The sequence below is a fragment of the Scyliorhinus canicula genome, chromosome 26 (genome assembly GCF_902713615.1).
Source record: "Scyliorhinus canicula chromosome 26, sScyCan1.1, whole genome shotgun sequence".
Lineage (NCBI taxonomy): Eukaryota > Metazoa > Chordata > Chondrichthyes > Carcharhiniformes > Scyliorhinidae > Scyliorhinus > Scyliorhinus canicula.
The window spans coordinates 3,008,266-3,025,499 of record NC_052171.1 but is presented as its reverse complement, the minus strand read 5'-3'; the positions used below and the strand labels follow the sequence as shown (position 1 = coordinate 3,025,499).

The 17,234-nt window shown below is 43.8% G+C and overlaps 1 protein-coding gene across 50 annotated transcripts in view; it reads right to left on the bottom strand.

Moving 5' to 3' along the window:
• The window catches only part of LOC119957389 (calcium/calmodulin-dependent protein kinase type II subunit beta), a 313,459-nt gene that overhangs the window by 193,499 nt on the left and 102,726 nt on the right, over positions 1-17,234 (bottom strand). For all 50 annotated transcript variants that reach the window (XM_038785348.1, XM_038785350.1, XM_038785349.1 and 47 more), the window contains exon 3: positions 12,940-12,999. In XM_038785348.1, the coding sequence (XP_038641276.1) occupies positions 12,940-12,999 (60 nt within the window). The remainder of the gene's footprint in view (positions 1-12,939; positions 13,000-17,234) is intronic.

The following is a 17,234-nucleotide window of genomic DNA, read 5'->3' as shown; positions in this document are numbered from 1 at the left end:
CAACCAGAAGTTCTCTCATCCCAGCAACACAACCAGGTATGATGGGCACTGCTTGAACGTTAACAATGATTAGTTGACAAATGCTTTTCCCAAAGTGTGTGTATGTGCGCGTATGCGTGTGGAATTTATCTGGCGGCCTGGTCATAGAACATAGAACAGTACAGCACAGTACAGGCCCTTTGGCCCACAATGTTGTGCTGACCACTTATCGTAATTTAAGATCAACCTAACCTACATCCCTTGTATGGCATCCCTTATATGTCCATATGCCTGTCCAAGAGTCGCTTAAATGTCCCTGATAACTCTGACTCCACCACCTCCGCTGGCAGTGCATTCCACACACCCACCACTCTCTGTGTAAAGAACCTCCCTCTGACATCTCCCTATACCTTCCTCCAATCACCTTAAAATCACCCCACGTGACAGCCATTCCTGCCCTGGGGAAAAATCTCTGCCTATCCACTCTATCCATGCCTCTCATCACCTTGTACACCTCTATCAAGTCACCTCTCTTCCTTCTTCGCTCCAGTGAGAAACGCCCTAACTCCCTCAACCTTTCTTCATAAGACATGCCCTCCAGTCCAGACAGCATCCTGGTAAATCTCCTCTGTACCCTCTCCAAAGCATCCACACCCTTCCTATAATGAAGCAACCAGAACTAGACAGAATATTCCAAGTGTGGTCCAACCAGGGATTTATAAAGCTGCAATAAAACTTTGCGACTCTTAAACTCAATCCCCCTGTTAATGAAAGCCAACAATCCATACGCCTTCTTAACAACCCTACCAACCTGGGTGGCAACTTTGAAGGATCCATGCACGTGGACCCCAAGAATCCTGTCTTTAACCCTGTATTCAGCATTCAAATTCGACCTTCCAAAATTAATCACTTCACATTTATCAAGGTTGAACTCCATCTGCCACATCTCAGTCCAGCTCTGCCTCCTGTCAATATCCTGTTGTTACCTGCAACAGCCCTCAACGCTATCTACAACTCCACCTGCCTTTGTATCATCGGCAAACTTACTAACCCACCTTTCATATGGTCTGGGCACCCTCTGTTGCTTGTAAAATACTTTGCTGACCAATTCCTGCTGCTCCATGCTCTACCACACTGAACTCATCAGTCATAAAACACTAAAATGAATGAGAGTGCCAACCCATCGGTTCGATAATCTCAGGAAACAATGAGTCAGAGTAAGCCATATTTTCAATGCATAATTCACAGCTCCAAACAAACAACACCCCTGGTATTTCATAACTAAAGAGGCACCTGCTCAATAAACAGCCAATTGCGCAAATAGCTGGATAAAACCAACAGGGTCCTGATCATCAGGGTCAGCACATTAACATGGAATCACTGATAAATGGCCCAGTCATGACCCCATGAACCTTGCCTAACCTTGGTAAATGTAGATCTTGTCACCCTCCTAAGTTCATTCCATTTCTACCCATAAGGCCACAAGATTGTAGACATATGAAACAAATGTTCCGGGACCAGTTATACAATGGGTCTCAGGAATGAATGGGGAATAATAATGCACCCACGAGTTATATTTGTTCTATAAATAAATGAGTGGCATTCCAGTTTTACTGAGTGCCAAGGGTTTGCAATCACATGGTTGAACAAAACCCTTCTGCCCATCTGACTGCAAATCTAACATTTGGTCAAACTGGAATCGCAGTTAATGGAATTTCTAATTAGGGCACATTTCCTTTCAGTTCAGTTCAGTTTGTCACTTTGCGTTTTTTTAAAACAAGGGCAACACATTATTTTGACAACCTTGTATTAACATTCCAAAATATTATTACAATTCTCTTTTCCTAAATAATAGCGCAATACAAGGAAATGGAAATGTGAAGAATGTACCTCCTCATGCAATTCATTTCAGAATGCAGAAACCAATTTGGATTTAGATGCAAAGTTTTAAAGTGTCAAATTGTATTGAAAGATCTGGCATGTTATTAATCACCTCAAGTATGAAATTAGAGCCGAATCCACCAAGGACAGCTTTGGTGGGTTTTGTGTTTGTTCCTTCAAGAACTGTGTAGGCGAGCTGCTGTCAGCACCACAGAGAGCAGCTACAGAGGCTTTGAGCGTGGGCTACTTAAATACCACTGCTCCAGTATTATTAACTGTTCCAAACATCAGGCGCTTTTCACATCTATAATGGGCAATCTCACAAGAATAACCACTGGATTTTCAATGTCCTCTATCAGAAGAGATAGTTTATTTACAAAAAACATGATTAAATAATCCATTTGTTTAATAGTGAACCTCAGCATTAATTTGGCCAGTTTTGCTTTTTGCAGGCATGGTTCTGCTTTGAATTGCAACTCACTCTGTTCCAGGAATGAGCAGGATGGCAGCTATGATTTGTTTCAGTGACTGCGGCCTAGGGACGGAAACCAGAGATCCTATTCTAAATCCGTTGATCCTCACTCAAAATGTTTAGCACTGTTGCTTCACAGCTCCAGGGTCCCAGGTTTGATTCCCGGCTTGGGTCACTGTGCGGAGTCTGCACATTCTCCCCGTGCTCCAGTTTCCTCCCACAGTCCAAAGATGCGCAGGATGGGTGGATTGGCCATGCTAAATTGCCCTTAGTGTCCAAAAAAAGGTTAGGTGGGGTTACTGGGATCGGTTGGTGTGGACTTAAGTAGGGTGCTCTTTCGGAGAGCTGGTGCAGACTCGATGGGCCGAATGGCCTCCTGCACTGTAAATTCTATGATTCTATGATCTGATGAGGGCATGGTCAAGGTTGGCTACATTCAAAGAGCTTGGCAATGGCCATCATTTCTGTTTAAAGGATGGTCTCTCAACTAAAGTGGAGACCAAGGAAGAAAACTGATAAGAAATAATGTAAAATAACTATGCAATGCTTTTCGCCTTCTGCACTTCGATGCTCCTCGGTCAAACGTTGGACACCTGTTTCAAACACATTTGTGGTCACTAACATGGCCGTAGGAGGTCAGAGGTCTGGCCTGGGAAGCTCTGATGGTCATCATGCATGACGAATGGAAGCTGCACTGATCAAGAAAGCATCAAAGAACCTGGAGGAATCTCACTTGGTTCTTAATTATAGGCAAGATAAACATGAAAGTTAAAAAGACATCCAGAGAGTTTTTGTGTCCCTGTGGATGCTTTCTATCAAGTTGTTCACAAGAGTCGATTTGCTAAAATGAAAGTTAATGCGATAAGACGTTAGCCTGTAAACCTGGTTCTTTATTGGTTGGGAAGTAAAGAGACAAAGTCAAGAGAATGGAAATTTACTCTGACCAATACAATGTGGTATTGTGATTCCCCATCTTACTCGGGCCTCAACTTTTCACCAAATACATCCATGATTTGGATGAATGTACTGAGTTGTACCTTCAAATTTGAAGATGACACTAAGTTAGTTGGTACAATTGGGTAGCAGTGGGAAGTTAAAAAGACAGATTAAATCAGTTAAGAAAACTGTGGCAGCTTGGGTTCGATGTAGGCAAGTGCCAAAGCATCTACTTTCGGACCTGAGAAAGATAAATCCAAGTATTTTATTATTGGCAGGAAATTAAGAGCAGAGATAAGCAAAGTGATTCAGGGAACGTTGTTCACAGATGTTGCAGAAATTGTCTTGAGGAGATTAAAGGAACAAATGCTCCGGAGTCTTGGTCAGACCCCAGCTGGGGGACTACGTCTAGACTTGAGCACCAAACCTTGGGAAAGAAATATTGGCCTTGGAAGGATTACGCCATGGATTCACCACAATTATATCAGTGCTTAAAGGGTTACATTATGAGGACATGCTTCATATATTTGTCCCATATTTCTTTTGAGTTTCCAAGTTTGAGGGATATTCTAATTGAAGTGTCCAAAGGGTTATAATTATTAAATTATAGGGAGACACACAGAATTCATTTCCTCTGGTGGGGAGATCCAGAACAAGAGGACGTAATCTTAAAATTAGAGCATTGAAATCGGGAAGCATATCTCGCAAAACTGAAGCCTAAATTGTGTTACCTCGCATAGTCTTACATTACTGTACCACTGGAAAAAATAGCAGATTGACATTTGACATGCAATTACTGCTATTTTAAGGCAAATTTTAATGCGTTTATTTCTATTCATTCAAGACCACAAGTTAATTAGCAGAGAAGAGCATCACAGAAACACATTAATGAGCCAATATTCAGATGTGTCAGATTATAATTTAGACCCAGCTCACTGTTGCATTCACAGCCCAGAACTCTCAATAGTGATACTCCGATTTAAAGAAAAGGACGGCTTACAAAACTGGCACAGGTGACTGTGCAACATCCCCCAACTACCACCACCCCTCCTCCCCCAATAAACGTGAAGAGAAATGGAATTTATAGAAAGGATGAATTTCATTAACGATCAGAATCAGAGACATGAGCTGTGTGGCACTACCCTGAAATGTACGTATGTGTTTGACTTCTAAAATCAACATGGGAAACTCTCGCGGAAATGTGCAGCTCACCACACTTGGTGATAGCTTTTAAACAGAGTACTAAATTTCAACAAAAGAGAAATATGGAACAGCAAGAAACAGGACAACTGTCTCTTCTTATCTTGTAGAAATCAAGGACACAAACACTGTGTATATGACGCAATTAATATCCGGAACATTAAAATCTAGCACAATTACCGGGATTATTAAACATTAACTGGCCTGCACAATTTATATCTGCCCACCTGGCACTGATTTGTACACCCCTTTTTTGTGTTGTATTTTAAACACAGCATTACGGCTGTGAGACACTGCTGGATTGGGGAGTGCAGAATGGCATAGTGAACTGGAGCAAAATTGCAATCTGCAGAGGGAAGAAGTTAGAAATTGTTCTCAGGTGCTCTTAAACCATTGGAAACGCACTGTGAAAATGCTAGTTAGGCCAAGCACACTGTCAGGATCGAGCACTGCCTTGCAACTGGCTTTGCCGACATTATAATCGGGGTCATTTTCTGCGCACCAAGGAGTTTGAAGGCAGATGTGGTTATCCTACAGGAGAGCCATCTGAAAATCAAGGATCAAACAAGGTTGCGGAAGGGTTGGATGGGCAGATATATCACTCGGGTTTTGCTTGAAAGGCGCAGGGACCACTGTGTTGATTAATAGTAGGGTGACTTTTTCTATGGTTAATGTGGTGAATGTATAATGCGTATAATTCACACTGTGTATCACTGTGACCCTGTGGGCTCCATCTGTGAGCCGTTGCGCGGCTCAGTCCACAGGGGGAGACGAGGAGCATGTACAGGGCTCCACCCTTGGCCCCTCCCACTGCTGGAAGTATAAAGTGCTGCGGTCTTGTGAGTCTGCCCTCAGTTCTTCTGGTCGCAGGCAGGCTCAGTTGTAAGTCGATTAAAGCCAATTTACTTCCACTCGTGTCTTGAGTGAATTAATGGTCGCATCAGTTAATATATCACCAGACCCAGGTGGGAGGTACATAATCATCAGTGGATCACTGGCGGGTACACCGGTGGTGTTGGTTAATGTACATGCACCACACCAAAATAACATGATACGGCATTCATTCATAAGGCTTCTATACTAGACCTGGATTCACATTGGTTAATTATTTTGGGGGGGGGGGACACACTTCAATTGTTTTAGATCCTCGGTTGGATAGGTTGAGTCCCAAATCTCTGATTCCATCTGGGGTAGTAATTATTGGTGTGCATGGAACAGATTGGAAGGGGGGGGGGGGGGGGGCGTCTGCCATTCGGGAGTATGTTGAGTTCAATAGGAATGAGCATTCGGGAGTATGTCGCGATCAGTAGGAATGCGACAATGGTCTTACCTTCTACGCTCTAGGAAGCCCTGAACATAAGAACTAGGAGCAGGAGTAGGCCATATGGCCCCTCGAGCCTGCTCCGCCATTCAATGAGATCATGGCTGATTTTTGTGGACTCAGCTCTACTTTCCCGTCCGAACACTATAACATTTAATCCCTTTAATCTTCAAAAAACTATCTATCTTTATCTTAAAAAGTCCCAGTCTACTCAACCTCGCCTCGTAATTCAACCCCTTCAGCTCTGGGATTAACCTAGTGAATCTCCTCTGCACACCCTCCAGCGCCAGTACGTCCATTCCCAGGTAAGCAGATCAAAACTGAACACAATACTCCAGGTGTGGCCGCACTAACACCGTATACAATTGCAACATAACCTCCCTAGTCTTAAACTCCATCCCTCTAGCAATGAAGGACAAAACTCCATTTGCCTTCTTAATCACATGTAAACCAACTTGTTGCGACTCATGAACAAGCACACCCAGGTCTCTCTGCACAGCAGCATGTTTTAATATTTTATCATTTAAATAATAATGCCTTTTGCTGTTATTCCTTTCAAAATGGATAACCATACATTTATCAACACTATATTCCATCTGCCAGACACTAGCCCATTCACTTCAACCAGTGTTCGTCAAACGTTTTTACCGGGGACCCATTTTTACCAACCGGCCAACCTTCGAGACCCACACCGCCTCGCCTTCGCGACCCACGCCGGCCGACCTTCGCGACCCATGGCGGCCAACCTGAGTGACCCACCATCTTCTCTTACCTTGTTTGCTGCTGATAAAAATGGAGGAAATGGTTTTGGGTCCCTTTGGCCCTTGCACACGCTCCTCCAATGGAACCTGTTGGATGAAGGTGAAGCCTTCCGGTGTCGGAAAGTATGGAGTCTCCATCTGTCCAAAGTTCTGCATTTTTTCCTGTAAAACTTTATCAAATAAACTCCCACCAAAAAAAATTAGCGGCCGCACTGCGCATGCACGCCCGATCATCGGCGCGCGTGCGCAGTTTTGCGCATGCGCACTGATTATCGTGCGTGCATGCGCAATGCGGCCAAATATTTTTTTACATGTTCGTGGCCATTTTAAAGGCCGCTTGCAGCCGGCGTTATTAAAAGCCGGGTGCTGCACGGGGATTTGTTCGATCGGGAGCACCGTGAAGGACGGCTCTGCGACACTCCCGACACCCACCCGCGGGTCGCGCCCCCGAGTTTGAAGAACACTGACTTAACCTATCCAAATCCCGCTGCAGACTTCCGGAATCCTCTGCACTTTTTTGCTTTACCACTCATCTTAGTGTCGTCTGCAAACTTGGACACATTGCCCTTGGTCCCCAACTCCAAATCATCTATGTAAATTGTGAACAATTGTGGGCCCAACACGGATCCCTGAGGGACACCACTAGCTACTGATTGCCAACCAGAGAAACACCCATTTATCCCAACTCTTTGCTTTCTATTAATTAACCAATCCTCTATCCATGCTACTACTTTACCCTTAATGCCATGCATCTTTATCTTATGCAGCAACCTTTTGTGTGGCACCTTGTCAAAAGCTTTCTGGAAATCCAGATATACTACATCCATCGGCTCCCCGTTATCTACTGCACTGGTAATGTCCTCAAAAAATTCCATTAAATTAGTTAGGCACGACCAGCCCTTTATGAACCCATGCTGCATCTGCCCAATGGGATAATTCCATCCAGATGCCTCACTATTTCTTCCTTGATGATAGATTCCAGCATCCTCCCTACTACAGAAGTTAAGCCCACTGGCCCATAATTACCCGCTTTCTGCCTGCCTCCTTTTTTTAAACAGTGGTGTCACATTTTGCTGATTTCCAATCCGCTGGGACCACCCCAGAGTCTAGTGAATTTTGGTAAATTATCACGAATGTATTTGCAATTTCCCCAGCCATCTCCTTTAGCACTCTGGGATGCATTCCATCAGGGCCAGGAGACTTGTCTACCTTTAGCCCCATTAGCTTGCCCTCCTTAGTGATAACAATCCTCTCAAGGTCCTCACCGGTCATAGCCTCATTTCCATCAGTCACTGGCATGTTATTTGTGTCTTCCACTGTGAAGACTGACCCAAAAAACCTGTTCAGTTCCTCAGCCATTTCCTCATCTCCCATTATTAAATCGCCCTTCTCATCCTCTAAAGGACTAATATTTAACTTAGCCACTCTTTTTTGTTTTAGATATTTGTAGAAACTTTTACTATCTTTTTATATTCTCAGCAGGTTTACTCTCATAACCTATCTTACTCTTCTTTATAGCTTTTTTAGTAGCTTTCTGTTGCCCCCTAAAGATTTCCCAGTCCTCTAGTCTCCCACTAATCTTTGCCACTTTGTATGCCTTTTCCTTCAATTTGATACTCTCCCTCATTTCCTCAGATATCCACGGTCGATTTTCCCTCTTTCTACCGTCCTTCCTTTTTGTTGGTATAAACATAGAACATAGAAGAGTACAGCGCAGAACAGGCCCTTCGGCCCTCGATGTTGTGCCGAGCAATGATCACCCCACTCAAACCCACGTATCCACCCTATACCCGTAACCCAACAACCCCCCCCTTAACCTTACTTTTTTTTAGGACACTACGGGCAATTTAGCATGGCCAATCCACCTAACCCGCACATCTTTGGACTGTGGGAGGAAACCGGAGCACCCGGAGGAAACCCACGCACACTCGGGGAGGACGCGCAGACTCCGCACAGACAGTGACCCAGCCGGGAATCGAACCTGGGACCCTGGAGCTGTGAAGCATTTATGCTAACCACCATGCTACCGTGCTGCCCCTGCTACCGTGCTGCCCCTATCTAAAAAGATAGTAAAAGTTTCTACAAATATCTAAAACAAAAAAGAGTGGCTAAGTTAAATATTAGTCCTTTAGAGGATGAGAAGGGCGATTTAATAATGGGAGATGAGGAAATGGCTGAGGAACTGAACAGGTTTTTTGGGTCAGTCTTCACAGTGGAAGACACAAACCTTTGCTGAATACTGTGAAAAATCGCTTGGAAGGTTCTCCACTGTTCCCCAACTGTTTCACCATAAAGTCTTTGCTCCCAATCTACCCTAGTCATCTCTTCTGTCATCCCATTGCAATCTCCTTTGTTTAAGCACAAAACACTAGTGTTTGATTTTACCTTCTCACCCGCCATCTGTATTTTAAATTCCACCATATTGTGATCGCCCCTTCTGAGAGGATCCCTAATTATGAGATCATGAATCAATCCTGTCTCATTACACAGGACAAGATCTAGGACCGCTTGTTCCCTCGTAGGTTCCATTACATACTGTTCTCGGAAACTATCGCAGATACATTCTATAAACTCCTCCTCAAGGCTGCCTTGACCGACCTGGTTAAACCAATCGACATGTAGATTAAAATCGCCCATGAAACTGCTGTACCATTTCTACATGCATCAGTTATCTCTTTGTTTATTGCCTGCCCTACCATAATGTTACTATTTAGTGGCCTATAGACTACTATCAGTGACTTTTTCACCTTACTAGTCCTGATTTCCACCCAAATGGATTCAACCTTATCCTCCATAGCACCGATGTCATCCCTTACTATTGCCCGCATGTCATCCTTAAATAACAGAGCTAGGCCAACTCCCTTACCATCCACTCTGTCTTTCCGAGTAGTTTGATATCCTTGGATATTTAACTCCCAGTCGTGAAGGATTATTGGTGAGGTCGTGGGGAGTAAAGTAATCTCTTCTAAGGTGCACAGGGATAAATCGGGGATAAATCTGGAAAAGTGGAGAGGCAGAGACGAGTGAATGCCACTCACCAGGTGACCGCCAGTACTCGATTGCTACGACACGGAATTATTGGCAGACAGGAAAAAGCTGCAAACGGATTTTGAGTTGTTGTCGACAGGTAAGGCGGCGAGCCAGCTGGAACACTCGAGGGGGACATATTATGAGTACGGGGAGAAGGCCAGTCATTTGTTGGCTCACCAGCTGAGGCAGCAGACTGCCTCCCAGGAGATAGTGTAGGTTTAGGACTCGGGTGGCAGGTAAGTTTCTGCCCTAGAGAAGGTCAATGAGGTTTTTGAGGCCTTCAACCGTGGGTTGAATGAGTCGGAAACCATGGAGGGTGCATCAATGAAGCAATTTTTGGATGGGTTGACCTTCCCAGAGGTGGAGCAGGAGGGAAGGCAGACGTTGGAGTTGCAGATAGGGCTGAAGGAGATTATGAGCTTTATTTGGTCAATGCAGACGGGTAAATCTCTGGGTCAGGATGGATTTTACCATTGAATTTTACAAACAATTTGCGGGTGCATTGATCCCACTTAAGCTGGATAAGTGTAATGATTCCTTGTCCCGGGGAGTATTGGCAGCTACGTTGGAGCAGGCACCAATCTCGTTGATCCCAAAGAACGACATGTGGGTTGTATCGGCCTATCTCGTTGTTAAACGTCAACAGCAAGTTGTTGGCTAAAGTATTGGCAACGCATTTAGAACCCTTCCTATCTGGGTGATCTCGGAGGAGCAGACTGGATTTGTTAATGGCCAGCAGTTGTCGGTCAATATTAGAATATTACTAAATGTGAATTAGTCACACTCCCGAGGGACCAAGGCACAGGTAATTATTTCAACGGATGCAGAAAAAGGGTTGAACGGTGGTACCTCTGAGATCTTTGGGCAGTTTGGCTTCAGGCCAAAATTTATTTAATGGATTAGTCTTTAGTACTGGGTCCCACAGTGAGTGCACTTCTGAGCACCCTGGGCTCAGGTTATTTCCAACTCAACAGGAGGGCAAGACTATGTTGTCTCTGCTATTGTTTGCCTTAGCATTTGAGCTGCTGGTCATTGATCTGAGGTCATCTACCGGGTGGAAGGGGATAGAGAATGGGGCGAGGAGCACAGAGTGTCCTCATATGTAGAAGATTTGTTACTATATGTCACGGACCCACTCTCCAATGTAGGGGAAATAATGGGGGAGATAATGGAGTTGCTTAGGAAGTACAACTCCTTTTAGTGGTTCAAGCTCAATCTGGGCAAGGGTGAATATTTTCCGGTGAATCTCCCGAGGGGGTTAAGAGGAGGGAGGGCGGGAGAAAGATAAGAGCTGATCTGGGGAGGCCAGGACAAGCTTTTGGGAATGTGGGAATCCAGGTGACTCATGATTGGGTCAGGTCATAGAGTCCCTCAAGCCTGCTCTGCCATTCAATAGGATAATGGCTGATCGTCATCCTGAACTCACTATGCCTGCATTAAAAGGTACTTACATCATTGATGAAACCTTGACTAACCCAGCCCTAAACTCTTGGAAGGCAGTCCATTCACATACTATAGCTAATAGATATCTACCTATGTTATTCTATCTCAAAATAGTTCATGTCTGATGTCATTCCTGCCACTTTGTCAGAAGACAAGCCATGCATACCGCTCAGCATACTTCAACGGCATTCTGCTTAGCTTAAAAGACTTGTAGTGCCAAGATGCAAACAAGTTTGACTATTAACCCTCAACTCCCAACATGTCCTTCATGGATATATTCCGAATGCCAATTCAATAATTGCCTGGGTTATCAGTCAGTGTTTTTGTAACTTCATCAGTACCAGATATGTGTCCTTTTGTTCCATCTTCGTGCTCAGGGAAAATTCTTCACCCCACATCTTTCATGACTTTGCAGCTGCTTCAGGCTGTGTGGCTACTCAACCCACCCTCTATCTCCAACAACAGTCAAATAAGTTCACAAATACTCTGTTATGATCTCTTAACCAGTCAATACAAACTAATTTCTGAAAGATAAAGAAAAGTAAAATGTCTTCAGAATTGGCGTTCTAAAGCTGAGGCAAACACTCAGGGCTGGATTCTCCACAGCCCTGCGCCAAAATCATGTTTGGTGCAGGAGGTGGAGAATCGACGTTTACACGAGCATCGGGCCCGGTGCCGCTCTCGCGATTCTCCGGGAACGGCACGGCTGGTGGGGCTAATTACGTGACATGGCTGGAGGGCCATTGCCAGAGGCCCTCCAGCAATACTCCGATCCCGACCGGCCGAATTCCCAAAGTCGTGGTTCTAACCACGTCTGGCTAGTTGGGACTCAAGTCCACGGCTGCCCTGGTGGGGATCAAGCACGGGGGGGGTCAGCAATCAATCTCTACCAATCAATAGACTGACTCATAAATTACATAAGTGCTGGTTTGTTTTAGGAATTTCACATTCAAAGTCACTGTTTCTCTCAAGTACTGCACCAAATGGGCAACTGTGGCATTCAGTTCCAGAGTTAGGTTTTTCTGCTGCTGTGAATTTGGTGTTCTTAAATTGCTGCTGGTTGGGTTATCAGGCAACAAACCTCTGACTGCTTCTTCATATACATCATCAATGAATATATTACTGTTGATCTGAACAAGTTTCACCAGGATTACTATCAATAATCTGTTCAATTTTACTTAGTTACCATGAGCCGAGTCAAAATCCTGGAACTCCCTTCCGCTTTACCACCCGATGGACTATCTCATTTTAAAAGTTTTATATCTGCTTGTGATTTTTTTGCCTTCTTTTATTCTCGTTTATGTTGATTATTCTGTAAAAACTCTGATAAACATATTTTTTAATAAATATGTACCTTCACAAGTGCAACAAGGGATGAGCAACATATGCTGGCCTTGCCAGTGATGCTCGCATCCCACAAAATAAGATTGCTTCCATCTCTGGTTTTCACCTTACAGGTGGCTTTCTGGATCCAGAAACTTCTCGCACAACACTGGCTGGCCAGAAACGACAAGCAAAGATACTCAACATCAGAGTACTGAGCCTTATTAAAGCGGAAGCACTAGCATTTTTCTGACCTGACACAGGCCAATCACCAGAAACGTGACCAAAGTTGGGAACCTTCAGCTGGCAATTTCTCCATTTTATTCTTCCCTCCCATTCTGCTGCAGGAGGCACATTTTGCAGAGGGCAGAAACACAGCACAGTCATACTATGCTTCAGTTCTGTGCCCTTCTGTTCGGACAGAAAATCTCTTCCTCTTTGTTTCTACATCCTGTTACTCAAAGATTTCCTGACAAGAAGTGAACTAAAATGACTGTACAGAGCCATCTGCCCAAGTTGCAATCACAGTCTTTTCATCTAATCATGAAATAATTCAGTGTGAACAGATTACATGCTCCAGCCTCAGTACTCACCAATATTGGAGTGTTTCAACAGTCGACAGATTCGAGCTTCCCTCTCCAACTTCTGGTGATCTGCAAGAGAACAAATGCAAATACATCAAAAGGAAATGGTAGTGCAAGACTCAGCAACAGTTCAATAGATGAATCAGAAATTGGTTTGATTTCTTAGGCACAAGACCTGGTTGAGAAAAGATCTGATTATTTAATCTGCTCAAAGAGATACCAGGATGAAATAGCAGAGCTTTAAAAAAAAAGACTGCACCAGAAACAGATGAAACACAAAGACAAAATAGACTTGCTGGGTTAGTCATCATTCAAAAAAAGCTATATTAACTATAATAATAATCTTTATTCGTGTCACAAATAGGCTTACATTAACACTTCAATGAAGTTACTGTGAAAATTCCCTAGTCACACACTACGGCACCTGCTTGGGTACACGGAGGGAGAATTCAGAATGTCCAATTCACCTAACAAGCACGTCTTTCAGGACTTGTAGGCGGAAACTGGAACACCAGGAGGAAACCCAGACCGGGGGGGGGGGGGGGGGGGGGGAGGGAGAAGAGAGAGAGAGAGAGAGAGAGAGAGAGAAGAGAAAGAGAGGAGAGAGAGGGAGAGAGAGAGGAGAGAAACGTGCAGCTGCACACAGACAGTGACCCTGGCCAGGAATCGAACCTGGGTCCCTGGCACTGTGAAGCAACTGTGCTAACCACTGTGCTACCATGCCACCTCATTGTGAATTTATTCTGGAACCAATGAGTTCTGGTCAAACACTCCGACTCAAAACAGTGAATGAGCCTTGTGGACATCGGAGACGGATGTGTATAAATTGGTTCCTGCATTTTCCTACATCACAACAGAAGCCACACTGCAGAACTATTTCTTTAACTGTGGAGTACGACAGTTGTGAAAGGGATGTATACAAATTTTATGTACTGCACCTCTGAGGTGTCAGATTCATGTTCCAAAGGGAGCGAAAGGCTTCAGATTGTCATACTTCATGTGTGAGTTTGGCAGTGGGTTCTGGTCAGCTGTTCAACTGTTGTGTGGCAGTGCAGCGGTAATACCATTCTGATTCTCAACCTGAAATCCATCATGCCCACTGCACAGTCAAAGTCCCTCACAGCAAACAATTACAGAACCCTTGGCTGCTTTTTCCCCTTGTTAGGAAAAGGGACATGGAGATCAGCTGAACGGGTTCAATGAGAAAGAGATGCTCAATGAACAAACTGTGCAAGACTAACTATTACATTCAGAGGAGCATCTACATTGGCTTGTGTGAGATCATCAATCAGACATTCAGCTCCAAGTCGTTCTGTGCTGTGGACACCACCCAATGTAGCCCCTCCATCCAGTCAGCACTCAACTCCAACTCAGCAATAAGGTGAAAGGAACAAATTCAAAATAAAATGCGACCACCTGACCCAAAATACTGGTGCGGACTTCATAATTCTAACTTTACTGAATGTTCATGGTCAAAAATAGAACATAATGAAATCTGTCCTCTCAGAAATAAATGCCAGTGCTGTCATGCACATTTGATGTAAATCCCTTTACTTCCCATTACTCTTTTCGAGCCAGAAAATAATTAAATTTAATTTATCCCGTCTTTTACTTGTTGTGAAGTTACTGTTTGAAAGTTCCACCATTTCCATCAAACAAAGTAAGCCAAACAACAGTAAAAAAATGTTCATGCCCTTGATGAACTGACTGCCAATGCTTTTGTAACAACGAAGATTTGCAAAGATTTGTAGAATTCAAGTTGATCTCTCAATGAACAGCTGAATATTCAAATTGAATCGTTTATGCCCATGCTGTCAGGAAGTCAACCAGACAAAAACTTGTTTTCAGATGTGGGTTCGGAGGGCAGATCAGATGGTTGATCCCGGTCCCTCTCCAACTGCCCAATGAAATGCTCAAAGGTTAAACCAGCTGGGCATTCCCTCCCGAACAGCACTGTGGGTGTATCTACACGACATGGACTGCAGCAGTTCAAGAAGGTGGTTTACCATTACTATCTTCTCAAAGGCAATTAGGGATGGGCAATAAATGCTGGCCTCGCCTGCAATGCCCACATCACACAAAATAAAATATTTCCTGATGTTGGGCAGAGGCAGGCCAAATTGATATGAAGCATTTCAAAATTTGTATTTGTATTGCTGGAGACAAAATGGAGACCTGCAAAACCTACATGTAGACAATGATAGGCAGATTACTTTCTGACACATTTCACTGAAACAATACACATTAAAATTTAAATTAATCACTGTACAGAAAAAAAGCACAAACAAAAACATATGAAACTTCACTGCGTAAAAGTCCCACTTCAGGTGAACTAAAATGGATAACAGTTTACTACTGCTGCGCACAAGCACACGGCTTGAGGTCCATTAGGACATTTGCTGACCTGCAAGCCATGTACAAAGCCCAATCCTCGCCCTTACCCACCATTGGCATGCCAAGATAGTCACTGATCAAAAATGGAAACCAGATTTCCTTCCCACATCACTACAGCCCCTAACCATTCTAAAGATATTGAGGTCAACTGCACTAGACCCCATTACTGCCATTGCATAAAGTGCAGACTGCAAAGGAACATGGTTTTATTTGCCTCAGTACCAAGCAGTGCACTCACCCACCGACTCACAGGAAGGTGCAGTACTTTCTCTGCAACTCTCCTCTTCATTAAAGTAACATTGATATGTTTATGTTCATTTAGGGAAGACTAAAATAATCTTGAATCATAGGTAACAAAACTCTCCGCAGTTTTTGTGCGACTGCAAATAAAATCTGGTGCAATTCAGTCAAGAGGATCAGTGTCAAACTGCAGACAGTAAACTCTGTTTCGAGTAAACTCACCCCACAATCAGAGTCTAATTGGGGATGGCTGATGTACGTGTGGAAGTACTGACGAGTTCAGACAAATAAATGTTCCTGAATTCTGTTTCTGTTGCTTCTAACCCTTTTGTCCATTTTTTTGTTCAAATTTTTTGTTCAAATTTGTTCAAAATACTGCAACTTCCTGTGACTCAGTGGGTGAGTGTACTGCTTGGCATGGTACTGAGGCAAATTAAACTGTTCTTTCTGTGCACAAGGATAGATATCCTCTCCATTTCAGGCAAACTTGATCTTTCGGCTTCAAGCAAAAATAACTTGTGTCTATATTATAATCGCTTATTGTCACAAGTAGGCTTCAATGAAGTTACTGTGAAAACCCCTAGTCGCCACATTCCGGCGCCTGTTCGGGGAGGCCGGTACAGGAATTGAACCCGCGCTGCGGCCTTATTCTGTAGTACAAGCCAGCTGTTTAGCCCACTGTGCTAAACCAGCCCCTAACCGCTTTACTCCAATAAAACATATCACTTCAGCGTGAATAAGCAAAGTTTGATACTGAACCATGGAAAGGACAGAGACAAGTTTTAAAGAGCATTTTAAAGGACAAGAGAATGTTAACTCTCCATGGCTTTGCCATTCCCTGCGCCTCATTTCTTCCAGGGCTAATGCTGAAATTCTGGGCTCATCCAATTCTGATCTCTTGTACATCCCTCATTTTAACTTCCCCACTCGTGGCGGCCGAGCCTTCAGCTACTTCTGGAACGCCCTCCCTAAATCGCTCCATCTTTGTCTCCTCCTTGAAGATGCTCCTTAAAATCTACCTCATTATCTCATGTCACTCAATACTCCTGTGCATCCGGGGACATTTTAAGATTGGCCGTCTGTAAATACAAGTTAAGAACATATGAGGATTCGGCCATTTGGCACATTAAGCCTGTTCCCCCATTTAACTGGATCATGGCTGATCTTTGATATGAAAGCCATCTTCATGCACTATCCTCACATCCCTGGATGTAATTGGTATCCAGAAATCTATTGATGTCTGCTTTGAACATACTCAGTGACTGCGCTTCCACAGCCTCTGGGGGGAGAGAAATCCAAAGATTCACTATCCTCTGAATGAAAAATATCTCACCGTGGTCCTAAGTGGTCTACCACTTATTCTGAAACTGTTGGTATTATCATACGATACTATAAAAATTCAAATAGTGCAACCTATTAATCTGGCAGCAAATGCTACTTGTTGGAATTCTGATCACATTGATAAGGGGACATACTATTGTTAATCTTGTGCTTGTTAACAAACAGATACGGGTGAGCATTTCAGAATCTGCTTTCTGAGTCTTGGCTGAGGTAGCTGCTGATTTATTGCCCCATTGAGGGTACAACTCAAGATTCTGCAGTGTGATAACTCAAAGTACCACCGCTCCATGTTGAGGAAACGAGCAAATAATGGCAGTGGAAAGAGTTTA